General features: G+C 39.6%; 1 protein-coding gene and 1 long non-coding RNA gene across 2 annotated transcripts; both read right to left on the bottom strand.

The window, feature by feature from the left end:
* Positions 1-12,196: 12,196 nt before the first annotated feature.
* On the bottom strand, positions 12,197-12,789 carry LOC147621974 (uncharacterized). The gene is made up of 3 exons (XR_015269727.1): positions 12,738-12,789; positions 12,562-12,603; positions 12,197-12,440 (listed from the first exon to the last, which is right to left on the bottom strand). It is a non-coding gene; the product is annotated as an uncharacterized LOC147621974 (long non-coding RNA).
* Positions 12,790-12,915: 126 nt separating this feature from the next.
* On the bottom strand, positions 12,916-13,559 carry LOC147621973 (uncharacterized). The gene is made up of 4 exons (XM_086823525.1): positions 13,469-13,559; positions 13,302-13,388; positions 13,066-13,199; positions 12,916-12,993 (listed from the first exon to the last, which is right to left on the bottom strand). The coding sequence occupies exons 1-4, from the start codon at positions 13,506-13,508 to the stop codon at positions 12,916-12,918; spliced, it is 339 nt and encodes a 112-aa protein (XP_086679651.1). The 5' UTR covers positions 13,509-13,559.
* Between the last annotated feature and the right edge of the window lie 353 nt (positions 13,560-13,912).

Genomic DNA, 13,912 nt, shown 5'->3' with positions numbered 1-13,912 from the left:
TTTTTTATTTTTATAACCTAGATTGTTGCTAAGTTTGTATGGTCCAGATACTTACAGTGAGAGTTTTGAGCTCCTTGAAATTTACAAACTAAGACTGCGAATGATTGCAAATCAACTTCATGTAAATGTAATGTTTGTAGGCTATGAAAAGTCTAATAAGTTAAATTTTCAGTTTATAGGCACTAGACAATACAGAATATTTTGATTTGTGGTTTACAAGCCCATTCAATCGCCATTCTTTTTAACAATTGATCCACCAAATGAGTTTTGTAAGGTTTTATCTTTGTAGCATTTTATTTTCTTAAAAAATCATTTCTTTCAATAGCCAATATTATTACCTTATAAAAAAATTTAGATAAATGGAGAGGCGAGGAGTATAGGCTTCCAAGAAGAGATAATCTGGTTGCCTGAAGACTATTTTAAAGGTTTGCCACATCAATTTTGTTAGCAAGGCAAAGAGAAGTAAATTGTGTGGTTCTTGTTAACTTATGAGCCAACTTATGTGTAGGTCAATGATGATGGTTCTCCATGGAGCTTTTGATCTACTTATTTTTGTCACTCTATTTGACTTTTTTGTGTGTCATATGATAGAGGATTTTATTGGCTTTGTATTGGTTTGTGGGTTGGACTCTACTTTTTGTGTTATCCTATCATGTACTCATAATGAGAGAGAAGACAATTAATACGAGACTATTTGTAACCTTCTATATTTTATTCATATTGTGGATTCATTTTGTCACTACCTAGTATGTTAAGATTATTCTTGCTAAATTTTTGGTAGTCAACAAAGGGGAGAAGCATTCACCATAGTCTTTTCTCATTTAATTTCATGGATTTCAATGATTTTGTACCTATGTGTGATTGGTGATATTGGTGTCTATTTGTGTTTTTTATGTTTCATTAGATGTGTACTTCCCAAGCAAGGATGAAAGAATTTGAGGGTGCTCATAGGAGACTGATGGAATAATACAAGGAAGGGGATTTTATGAATTTCCAGATCAAGATATGGGTCTCTTAAGGATAATACAAATACCAAGCATGCCCATCAATTTTATGGTCCTTATCAAGTGTTGAGAAGGGTTGGTAAAGTATCTTATCAACTACTACTATCACCTACTATATAAGGATTCATGATGTCTTTCATGTTTCCAATTTGAAGGCATATATATGGGGCCGATGGTGCAAGTGCATGAGGAATCATCTCCCATGAATGAGGAGTGTTTCATTGACTATGAATAAGGTGTGGGGTACAAGGGAGAAGGTCCTTCACACATACCATAGTTGAGTACCTCATCAAATAAAGAGGACTACCAGATGAAGAATTTTCATAGTAGCCTGTTTCTATTTTGAGGGTCATGATGAAATTTTGAGAAGCATGGCATCAGGTTTTGGAAGCAAAAACATGAGGTTAATACTTGCAAAAATCCTTTGATATTCATAATTTTAGAGGCCTTATTGTTGACATTTACACATGTAAATGCTTGGGAGATTTATATATGATATATATACCCTCATGGTATATCTTTGGAGGGCTGTTTTTGGTGGCTATTCTTGAGGCACTGAGATGGATTACTCCCTTCGATAGACTTGGAGTCATTGACATCTACTTATCATTGGTGGATGGCTGTTGAGGTTCATGGTTCTACTAATATTTTCCTTCACTTAAGAAAGTTTCATAGCCTCTTGGTTCTACCATATACGTGGTTTTGAGGATGAACCTATTTGGGTGAGGATGGGTTGTAACATGGTAGCCTATGAGCATGAGTCTTGCACATATAAATTGATGTTTAGGGCAAAGGACAAAGGGAATAATTGTCAAAAGCCAATGGGCATGGTCATGGTCATGTGTGAAGGCCAAGGAGTATTGTAGTGTGAAATGGGGGCTAGGTACAAAGGAAAATGAGCCAAATCCCTGAATGAATGATGTGATATAATACTTTGAGAGATTACTTAACCTTCTATGGTGGTAGAGTGCAATGGGGGCTAGGTACAAAGGAAAATGAGCCAAATCCATGAATGAATGATGTGATATAATACTTTGAGAGATTCTTGCTTAACCTTCTATGGTGGTACTCTCTTTGAGTGCATGTGCTACTCCATCATGAGTGTAAATCTCTTCTCTCTCTCTCTCTCTCTCTCTCTCTCTCTCTCTCTCTCACCCCTCTCTTGCACTTTGGGTCTTCATGCTCACTCAAAAATGATGTTTAAGGGTGTACACCATTTTAAGGGTGTACACCATTTTTAGAGACATGGGGCATAGTTTTCTTCGACTTTAGAACCCAAATGTAGGGGTTCTACTCGGCCAATTCCCCCTTTCCCTTTCCTCAATTAAGAAAGGAGGGACGCTTTCATTTTAATCATTTTTAGAAGAATCGAAAAGAAGAGAAATGGCTAGGGTGAGCTTTGAAAAGTGTAATTTGGTGATATAGAATGGCTAAGGCGAGCATTACTACGGGCGAGCAATGTTGCTTGCAACAAGGAGGGTCTCTTGGAGCCATGTCCCCTTCACGTAGGATCACTCGTTAGTTGCGTTGGGTTTGCTGCTTAGCCGAAAGCTATGAAAGCACTTTGTGGCACCTTAAAATTGGAGCCAGGCATAACATCGTGAAGTTGCCGCTTCTGCCTTTGTAAATGCCATGAGATTTAGCTTGGTTTAGATCCAGTGAAGTATTATCTATTGGGGGTGGCATTGCATATTGGGACCATCACTTAGCTCTTTTGGCTTAGAGGGTTGTGGTGTAGATGGTGAGGTTCTTGGGACCCAAACAAAGGGGTTTCTCTGGTAGAAGCCTTGAGCTTCCAACACCTTAACTGAGATCCAATGGGGTTTATGTTAAGAGTACCACACCTTGAGGGTCTTTCTTCATAGCTTTGTGCTTATAGAAGCCTTGAGCTTCTAACACCTTGAATGGGATCCAATTAGGCTTAGGTTGAGAGTACCACCACACCTTTGCTTGAGGATCTTGCTTGGTAGCTTTGTGCTGATAGGTAGGATTCAAACCAAATGGTGGTGGTTATGAGATCTTTGCTTGGGCATTGAACCTACCTTCGCTAGCTAGGGCACTCTTGGGTACCCACTCCTTCTCGCTGACCTCCTTGAGGCTTTGTTGAGGTTTTCGTTTGGGGGGTGGTCTTTGTCTATATCGATGAGGTTTTGGATCTCCACTATGGTTGACACGTCAAGGTAAGAGAAGTGTTGAGTTTTAGGGGTTACCAAAGATGAAGGTGGTACTGGGGTAAAGCTAATGTTTGTGGGGATGTTTACTCTTGCTCTAAGAACCAGGTATTCATGGGCTATGTGGTTGCTTCTACAAGTAGCACACCACGGCAGTTCTTGTCTAGTACTCCCTTTGAGTACTCTTTTTGAGTCCTTTGATCACATCAATTGCTATGTCTTAGGCACTCTTGGGTGCCTCAATCTTCTTTGAATCTTAGCTTTTGAAACTAGGCTCTGTCTTGGACTCATTGATTCTAACCATATACTATCTATGGTCAGGTTGCCCGTAAATTTATCATCAAAGTCTAGGTTAGTTTGGCTTGGTATTTCCTCAATAGAGGGCACTTTTATTCAAGTTCTTGAGATGGTTGATGTAATCTCTCATGGTCTCGTGTTCAGGCTACTTCCTCAATAGAGGGCACTTTTATTCAAGTTCTTGAGATGGTTGATGTAATCTCTCATGGTCTCGTGTTCAGGCTACTTGAATTAGTAAAGTTGCTATGCCTTACAGAATCTACTTGTGTGTACTAGCTTAGCTCTAAATCTTCCATGGTTTCTCTTTCTTGGACTCACTGATTCTAACCATATACTATCTATGGTCAGGTTGCCCGCAAATTTATCATCAAAGTCTAGGTTAGTTTGGCTTGGTATTTCCTCAATAGAGGGTACTTTTATTCAAGTTCTTGAGATGGTTGATGTAATCTCTCATGGTCTTGTGTTCAGGCTACTTGAATTAGTAAAGTTGCTATGCCTTACAGAATCTAGTTGTGTGTGCTAGCTTAGCTCTAAATCTTCCATGGTTTCTCTTTGAGAATCTTCTAACAATTGAAATAGAGCAAAGCATTATTGTTCTCTAGAGTTAAGTCAAAATCATGGATTGTGGTTCGAGGAATCAGTGACCCTTTCTATAGTACAGATCTATTTAAATGCAGCTAAATGTCTATCTCCCAATCCATCAAACTTTGAAATCAGCTTGGCTTTGAGAGAGGATCTTATCCTAGCATGACTATATTCTTCTTCCTCCCTAAATTGGTTGTTCTCATTAATGCCATAATGACATCAATGTTTCTCCTTATTTCTAGGGTTATATAAGTTTTGAACCTAGTCTTTGTTGGTTCTATAACTGGCTCAAGAGCTATTGTGTCCATGTGCATGGGTTCCATTTTGGGAGGTACCTGTGTTAGGATGGTCCCATATATGCATAGGCTAGCACCCCAAAAGATGCTTCTCTTCATTGTTCAAGGGGTACAAAGCTTGAATGCATCATCGAGTATCCCATGACTTGTTGGTACACTTAAGGTCCTGTTGCATTGGCTCCATGACTTGGTACACTTAAGGTCCTGTTGCATTGGCTCTCCACTCTTGCAATTCCCTATCCTATATTGGCACTACTGGTTTAATTGGGGTTACCGGCATGGTTCTTTTAAAAGGATCTCTCACCTAACAATTCTCATCCCTGTGGAAGCTGAATGTTCCTCCCTAATTGGTGGGTCTGATGTGGAAGGGATCCTCACCTAGGCTTTGGGTTTTATGGTTTGTTTCCCTTGTGAAATAAAGGTAAATTCTCTCCTTGCTTCTTCTTGGTCTTGAGGTGATTTCCTCTGGAGAGGTCCTTACTTCACTTGGCCTCAAAGTCTTATGTCCTAGGTCCATGTTGGAAGGAAAAAATCCCCCCTACCTAGACCTTTCCATCCTCCTCACTTTCTTAGTCCGCTCTCGGGATGTATATATATTAATGTTCTCATCTGCATATTTTGTTTGATCATTGGGGTGGGATGATAACACTTGCTCACTAGAGGTACGTCCAAAAGCTTATGGTTTCCCGAGCTACATACCTCTTTGTGTTGGTGATGGTGAAGAGGTTGCCTTGGACATCCTCGTATTGGCCTATGTTGCCTTGATTACTTTTACTCTCCTCAAAAAGAATCTATCTATCACATTTTGAGGTTGAATCAAAATTGAATATATGCAAGCTCTTGAACTCTTGATGACTCTATGCGGTCCTTGTACTACCCCTGTTGGCACACCAAATGATTGGATACTAGAGGAGTCTCACGTAGGGATGTACATACTTCCCCCGGATCTACATAAGACTTGTGTATCGTGTAGTGAGAGAGACGACACCTTTGGGTTATCTAAGGTCTCTGGTTTATGCTTTGGCATAGCTAGAAGTGACCATAGCTAGCAAGAGCACCCCATTATGGTGAATGTAGATGGAAACCTTTGTAGTTTTATAATAACCATAGTGCTATAGTGCATAGTTCTCATTTGCAGTTTGAGTACAAACTTGTTCCCTAATATTCTCACTGACCATAGCTAGCAAGAGCACCCCATTATGGTGAATGTAGATGGAAACCTTTGTAGTTTTATAATAACCATAGTGCTATAGTGCATAGTTCTCATTTGCAGTTTGAGTACAAACTTGTTCCCTAATATTCTCACTGATGGCTTGTCTCTCTCCAGTAGGACAAACTTCTTGAGCTCTCTTAGCCCTTCTTGATACTTCACCTATAAATACGTGATGCTCTCCTGGCTCCATTTTCACATGGTTTATACCCCCCATAGTACTGGTCTAGTCTCTTCCATTGTGAAGGACTCTTGGTCTGCTTTCAAACTAGTGTGTGCATAGTGAGGGAGGTCAATTCTACTTGTGGTCTAGTACGACACGTGAGATGAAGTCTCATATTTAAAGGCCGGATTTGAATAGGACTGGGCAATGATTCGACGTGCTCACAAATGCATAACCACTTGATTCAGCACTAGAATCACTTGCAAAAGTTCTTTCTATGATGGTTTTGGGTGTTCTTTGATCTTTTTATAATGTTTTTGTATTTTTCAAGATTCTTGATAAGAATATAATAACTTTAAAAGGGAAAAGAAAAACATGCAAAATGTAATTATAAATTCTTTTTACTTTTTCCACTCTCTGGAATCTAATCAGATCATCAGCGATTTGGATGATAGATGGACGATCTGAAAGTTAAACAATCCAAATAGGCCATGATTTGAACCTTGTGAAAAAAACAAAAAACAAAACAAAACATTTTTCCCATTTAAACAAAATAATTTTTTTTTTAAAACCTAATTCTACTCATTCCTCTCTCTCTCTCTCTCTCTCTCTCTCTCTCTCTCTCATTCATCTCACTTAGACTCTTTTTTAAGATTTTCCATTTAAGCCAAAAAAAAAATTAAAACTAATTCTACTACTACTCTCTCTCTCTCTCTCTCTCTCTCTCTCTCTCTCTCTCTCTCTCTCTCTCAGATTGTAGTAAAAACAATAGAATTCATAATTTTCATTTTAATTACATAACTTGGTATAGATTGTATAGATATCAAAACCTATAAAAGTTATTTTTATTTAAACCAAAGGTAAAGCCTATATAAACTAAAACTTAAAACAAAAGAAAGCATGCTTATATGGTAGTGTTTCTTTGTTAGATGGTGAACCATAGGGGTTTTCTTTTCTACTTAAACCTAAGTAAACCACAACTACTTAATTCCTTGTACCACCCTAATCATGTTTTCAAGCATACCTAGTTGAGACATGCATGAGGCATGGGGGAGTTTAGATAGATGGAGATGACGATCGTGGAGGTGAGTGCTAGTCCTAGAGTAGATGCTCGTGGAGTTAGTAGCATGTGGGGGGTTGAGATATGCGAGCCTGTGCATGGGGGAGTCAAGACATGCGAGCATGCGTATGGGGGAGGTGAGACAACAATCATGCATGGGGGAGAAAAGCTAGTTTTACGGGCATGCACATCAGAGGGACTAGTTGAAGGGAAAGACGCATGGAGCATTCCTTTACTGTTAGTGAAAATAATAATAGATTTAATAGATATAGATACCCTTTTTCTATCTCCATCAATTAAATCTTATAAGTTGGTAAGCTTACACACTACGAACTGAGTCGTTTTCGTCTTAATTTCAAACTTTTTTTCCCTTATCAGAACTACCCCAGTTCACTACCTAACGTATGGACTGTGCTTGCATCACCATAGCTGGCTTTTACATATGCACACGGTGGTTTGATTTGAAAAGAGAGGAACAAACAAGAAATTTTATACTCTCTCACTCACCTTCTCATACCCGCTGCATTCTCCAAACCCTCTCTTTTTCTTCCCCCCTTCTTTTCATAGGAGATCCTCCCTTCTTACTTTGCTCAACTGAATAGATTCATTCAACAACCCCCCCCCCTTCCTTCTCCCCTTCATCTCTAACCCTGTCGTATTGTAGATAGCGGTTAATTATGTAAAAGGATGAAGTAGCTCTAACCATAGATATTATTATCATAAGATTGATTTGTCTATAAATTTAAGCTAAAGCTCTAACCATAGATATTATTAGATAGAGAGAGAGAGAGAGTTAGAGACAGTATAGAAAGAGAGAGTTAGAGAAAGGTAGAGAGAGAGAGAGAGAGAGAGAGAGAGAGAGAGAGTTGGTCAATTCGAGAGAAATAGGGAGAGTTAGAGAAAGTAAGAGAGATTGAGATAGTTAAAAAAGAGAGAATTAGAGAAAGATAAAGATAAAGAATTAGAGGGAAAAGTTAGAGTGTGTTAAAGAGAGAGAGTGTGTGTTAGAGAGAGAGTTGGCCGGTTCTTCTATATCTTATTTGAGAGATGCCACGTGGTGGTTTCTAGTAGCTGCTCCATGTGGCAGCTCCTCCTTTCTTCTCTTCTTCTACATTATACTACTACTCTTTTAATATTCTTTATACCATACTACTATATACATATACATACATACATACATACATACATACATATATATATTATACACATATCTTATTTGAGGGTTAGATGTGTGCGTGTGCGTGCGTGTGTGTGTAGAGAGAGAGAGAGAGAGAGAGAGAGAGAGAGAGAGAGAGAGAGAGAGAGAGAGGGTTAGAGAGTGAGAAGGTTAGAGAAAGAGAGAGGGTTAGAGAGTGAGAAGGTTAGAGAGAGAGAGAGAGAGAGAGAGAGAGAGAGAGAGAGAGAGAGAGAGAGAGAGAGAGGAGGTTAGAGAGTTAGAGAAATTGAGTTAGAGAAAGGTAAAGAGAGTGAGTTAGAGAGAAACAATGAGTGTTAGAGAGAGAGAGAGAGAGAGAGAGAGAGAGAGAGAGAGAGAGAGAGAGAGAGAGGGTTAAAAAGAGAGAGAGAGAGAGAGAGAGAGAGAGAGAGAGAGAGAGAGAGAGAGGGTTAAAAAGAGAAAGAAAGAGAGCTAGAGAAAGGTAAAGAGAGTTAGAGAGAGCAAGGGGGAGATAGAGAAAAAGAGAGAGGGAGTTATAGAGAGAGAAAAAAAGAGTTCAAGAGAGTGTGTTAAAGAGAGGGAGTTATAGAGAGAGAAAAAAAGAGTTATAGAGAGAGGGAGTTATAGAGAGAGAGAAAAAGAGTTCAAGAGAGTGTGTTAAAGAGAGAGTTGGCCACAAAGAGAGAGACAGAGAGAGAGAGAGAGAGACAGAGAGACAAAGAGAGAGAGAGAGAGAGAGAGAGAGAGAGAGAGAATGTGAGTATTAGAGAGAGAGTTAGAGGGTTAGAGAAAGTTAAAGAGAGTTAGAGAGAAGCAATGTTCTTCTCTATTTTTTTCTTTTTTGAAGAGACTTTGAGGGAAGTGTTATATCTTCAAGAATTTAATGTGGGTGTGCCAAATTCAAAGTATATGCTAGTGTTAATGGACACTAATAAGAGAGATAGCACTAAAAATAATACTCACATACGATGGGTTTTCTTGGAGCCTCGGTGGGTTATATGTGATACCTTTTTTTGAACACAAATCAAAGCTAACAAATTCCATTGTTATCCTAGGTTGTCATGTTGGTGAATATGAACACGGAGAAAGAAACAAAGGTACATAATATATGAACTAGTACCTGATCCTCGAGCTCAGTAGCCTACGCACTACTCTCTTGGTACTACACTACTGCCATGTTGCCTGTGGTTACAGAGGACCTCTAAGACTTACATGGAGTTAGTTATGGAATAATCATTATATGGGAGTTAGTTATGGAATAATCATTAAATGAGAGTTAGTTATGCAAGGATTTCTTATATAGTATAATTATTAAAAATAAATATTTTATGTATTAATGACACTATTTATAATGATTTAAGAATGTTTTTATGTTTGTCATAATAATGATTATTTTTAAAAAATGAGTATATAATTTTTTTCTAATTTGTATAGAATTAGTGTTTAGATTTTGAACTCGTTGTCATTAGTTTGTTGTGTGTTTGTGAGCTGGTTTTCTGAGATCTTGTGTGTTTGTGAGCTGGTTTTCTGAGAGCTTTTCTTGCCATGGAGAACATTTCTTTTCACATTTTTGTAGGAGGTTTGAAGAGTGATCCTATTGTTAGAACTGTAGAGGGTCATTTTTATATTACTAAAGCTGATGATTTTGATGGAATATTATGTTCTCACTCTGGATTGAAGGTTTTTGCAATCAAACCACAAGGTGATTTGTGTAGATCATTTTATACCTATCCAGTCAGCTAGACCCGCTGGAGAGGAACCATGTTATATCTTTGATAAAGATATAACAATAGAATACCTTGTTATTCTAATAATAGGAGAAGAGTCAAGCAACACTACAACAAGCACCCCAAAATAAGTCATTATTAATCTTACAATAGAAGATTCTCCCATAGATACACCGTTTGCAGAAGAGTGTAGTCAAATACTTATTGTCTGAGCAATCTCATTACTTATACTGGCTCTTAAGGAATGCTTCTGACCAAAGACCATGATGTATTAATGCCAAAAAGTAGTTTGCCATGGAAAGCTCCACCATAAGCGTGGAGAGTATCTCTCTGTAATGGGTTCCAAGGCTTGGAGGACTGCTTCGCATAAGAAAAGAAAAGCACAGAGGACCATGTAGAAGCTTCGCTTATCATGCGATACTTATGCTGGCTCTCAAGACGTACTTATCCTATATGCCATGCAATACTTATGCTGGCTCTCAAGGCGTGCTTCTAACCAAAGACCACGATGTATTGACACCAAAAAGTAGTTTGCCTTGGAAAGCTCCACCATAAGCGTGGAGAGTATCTCTCTGCAATGGGTTGGAGGGCTTGGAGGACTGCTTCACATTTTAAAAAAGAAAAGCACAGAGGACCATGTGGAAGCTTCGCTTATCATCATTCAATGCACTCGTCAGTGTTATGCAGCCTTGACGTATATATTCAATTGCACCATCTTCAAAAAGTACATAGCATACAACACGTCCATCCTACATGCACGTATATGTATTTTCACTTAGCACACGAGGATGACAATTGAAGGACTTTAATGACATGCATGAGAAAAAGAATGGCATATTACAAAAAGATTGAAAACTCACATAAAAGTTAGTTGCTTCTCGAGCGAAGTGATGAAACCGCGAAGTCTGTGATACAAAAAAGTACCAATAACTTCTTAGATACACAAAAAAGCACGCGACTGGTAGTAATGCTGCTAGAACGGAACAGCACAGAGTTAGGTGTTCCGTTCAATGCCCACTGGAAGAATGCTAAGTCATCCGATGGGATCAAGCTGATATGGCCCACCAAATCCCCCGCCGACTCGACGTTCCTGCACACAGCATGTGCGCATGCCGAGAGAGAGAGAGAGAACGCAAAATTTGAAAAAGACTAAAACACTATTCACATTTGTGATTGTGTGGTTTAAGGGGTTTTTTCCTTCAAGGAAGTTGTGATCCCACGTAGGCACACGGCTAGAGCTACTTCAATCTTTGCGTTGCGCTTTACATATCCTATACACATCACTTCTTAGTTTCCTTAGAGATTCCAAAAGTCTAACCTTTCACATGAAGAGCAATTACGTTTTCATGTCTTATTATGGAGAAGCTAGAAAACCAAGCCTTATAAATGGAAGCATATACAGTTATGAGATACTTCAAAATTTTTACTAAGTTCAGTATCTCTAAGTTGATCATTGAGTTTTGCTTGAAAGTGTTATAAAAATATTACAAGGCTTGAATGATTTTTCTATCACCTTATTTCTTTTCCTCGCCCATACGACTCATTTCTAGTTCTATGATTATTAATTATAGCCATGCTAGACTATAGCACTATTAATTATAGCCATGCTCGACTATAGCACAACGGTAACATTGGAAGAAACATCTTGATATTTCAAAGATTTATAGCTCATTCAGAATGAACATTCTGAGCATGTCCTATATGAAAATCCAGAAAGCGTCACATCTGTCTGTACTTAGATTGGCCAGCTTGTTTACAAAGAGCCAAGATCAGTGATTTCAGCCAAATCAAGCGGCCTCTACATCCTGAAGTTTCACAAGGTAGCTGTGTCCGCAAGGACAATCCACTCGTTGATGGACGGCCTGCATGAAGTTGTTGACAAGTGCCCAAAATCATCAAGGAACTTATGTTGAGGACAGGTTTAATAGTTGCAACACCATACTGCATTACCTTGAGCTGATTTAGACGAAGTTGCAATGACCTGGTGTACTCTTCTTCCTGGTCCTTCTCGTATTGCATGGCCTTGACTGCTTGTTCCAGATTGTCAAGGTCAAGTTGCTTAATTGTTTCCTGCAAAGAACAGTCCAATAGACTCGCAGATAGTCAGCACATCATGCCCACGATGTAGCACAAGCCTGGATCTATGGAGTAATTATACCGGAAATTGGGAGCATTTGTTAAGGAGCTTGTTTAGTGCCTTTTCTGCCTGATGTTTTTCAGCAAGATGAAGGACCAATGATTAGGGCCTCAAGAAAAAGGAAGGTACAGTGAGTAAGATTTCTAAGAATTCATCAAACAGCTCATGAATAAACCTCTTCAATCTGTGAATGGGTGGTCTGGCATGATCTTTCCAGATCCTGAAGTTCGTCCTCCAAAAGCGCCGGCTTATGGGCTCGCTGAACGTCAAAGACAGCAGAGTTTTCAGTGGAGCTGGAGCTCTTGATGTAATCATCAGCCGATATTGACTTGAACAAACTCATGAGATCAAGTCAGATTTGCAGTATCCGATTAATGAATAGCATCAATTATCATTTGGTACTCGTGAAGTTGAATGTCTTGCAGAAAAGGCTCAACTCTAGCTGTACTCCCTGGCTGCTCAATTATACCTGCTCGAATTGGGCCTGCCCGTTCGGTCCACCGTTTTCTTCTGTCAATCCTCGTGGAAAGGATTAAATTTATGGCTTTAAAGATAAAGAACTGGCTTTCAAAACGGAAAAATTAATGTAATTAATACCACAGGGTATGTCTGGAAGTCCTTGCAGCTTGTCCGCCTGCCACATTTCGCATAGAATTCATGAGAACCCTGGTAACTTCATAACTGGCTCTTCGATCTTTGCAAGATGAAGGCCACAGCAAACGTCCAAAAGCCATAGCCTAGTAAATGCTGGATACCTCTCTGATCTTTTTCACTATCTCGATCGACTCGTAATAAGCCTGCGCATGAAGCCAGAGTATGCAAGAAAAATATCATGAGGGAAGCCTTGTAGCGTTCATCTTACTAGCTACAGCGAGCCCGTGCTGTAACCACTGTGCTGCATCGCAAAGACGAAAAGATGGAAAAAGAAAACCTGATGCTGTTGAGCTTTCATGTTCAGCTCGGCTGAGCATTTCTCGTTCATGGACCTGCATCAAGAGCGATGAAGGGTTTAGTCGCTACAAAATCCCCTGTTTGGAACTTATCTATGCAACACACCATGATTCCACCATAGCCTTGGTAAAATCAATGACTCTGTAGATTAACATTTGCTACGAGTTGAACACTTGCTTGTTCTCATTCAGGTCACTGGCTCGTTTGAGAATCTCGCCATTCAGAAGATCCAAAGCCTGCACGTCACAAAAGTACAGTCTCATGAACATAATCTGCTACCTTGACAGATCAAGAAGCGGCTTTCTTGCCTGAGATAGAGAGCCAGAATTCGTTTGGAGCGTTGCTATTGTTTTCTTCCCCTTCAAAAGAAGCTGAGAGACGTTCTCGCTTTTCTTGAAAAGCTCTTCGCTCCGGGAACGCAGACTTTTAGCCTCTTTGATCACTGCAAACAGGACCAAAACGCCATGACAAAAGCAAGCATACTGACGTTAACGATAGCAGCGTACAGGAAGCTTTTTCAAGTAGCAAGAATGTCAGTACTGACGGTATTCCAACTCTTTCTCCTTCCATTGGACGGCTCTCTGCTGTCGAAACTGCTCGAGGCCAATGTCAGCAACCTTGTTTTCATACTCTGCGCACTCGAAGAGAAATGCAAACACAAATGCGTGAGAAGTAAAAGGCCGATTAGAAACACTAAGCAAGCAAGCTCACCATTAATGTGCGCTCGCAGCGACTTGATGTGATCCTCCATGGACCTTCTTGTCCAAACTCGAGCGTATTGACTCTACGACAGAACTCAGAAGGAAAATGGAGCAGGAAAACTCCAATCAACGTTTCCGTCCAAAAGTTCTACGGGCTTTACACGTCCGTCGACATGGGCCATAAGATCATCTTTGGTGTCCACATTTGGTTGGCTTGATACTAATGGGTAAGTTTAAATGCGCCTTGTTGTGTATTTGGATTCTTGGAGATTGAGAGAGGTCGGTATGATGTAGAAAATTGCTTGACCCAGAGAGACTAGTATTGGACCCGCTGCTTGCTGCTGCTACCAAGGTTCCAGAAAAAACTGGTTCCCTCTCTCCAGCCATCTCTCTCTCTCTCTCTCTCTCTCACACACACACACATGCACATGACCCTGTCCCTTTCTCTCTCATG

Source organism: Cibotium barometz, chromosome 29 (genome assembly GCF_041138505.1).
Source record: "Cibotium barometz isolate CiBa-2024 chromosome 29, ASM4113850v1, whole genome shotgun sequence".
NCBI lineage: Eukaryota > Viridiplantae > Streptophyta > Polypodiopsida > Cyatheales > Cibotiaceae > Cibotium > Cibotium barometz.
Note: the sequence above shows the minus strand (reverse complement) of the source record. Positions and strands in the feature narration are given on the sequence as shown.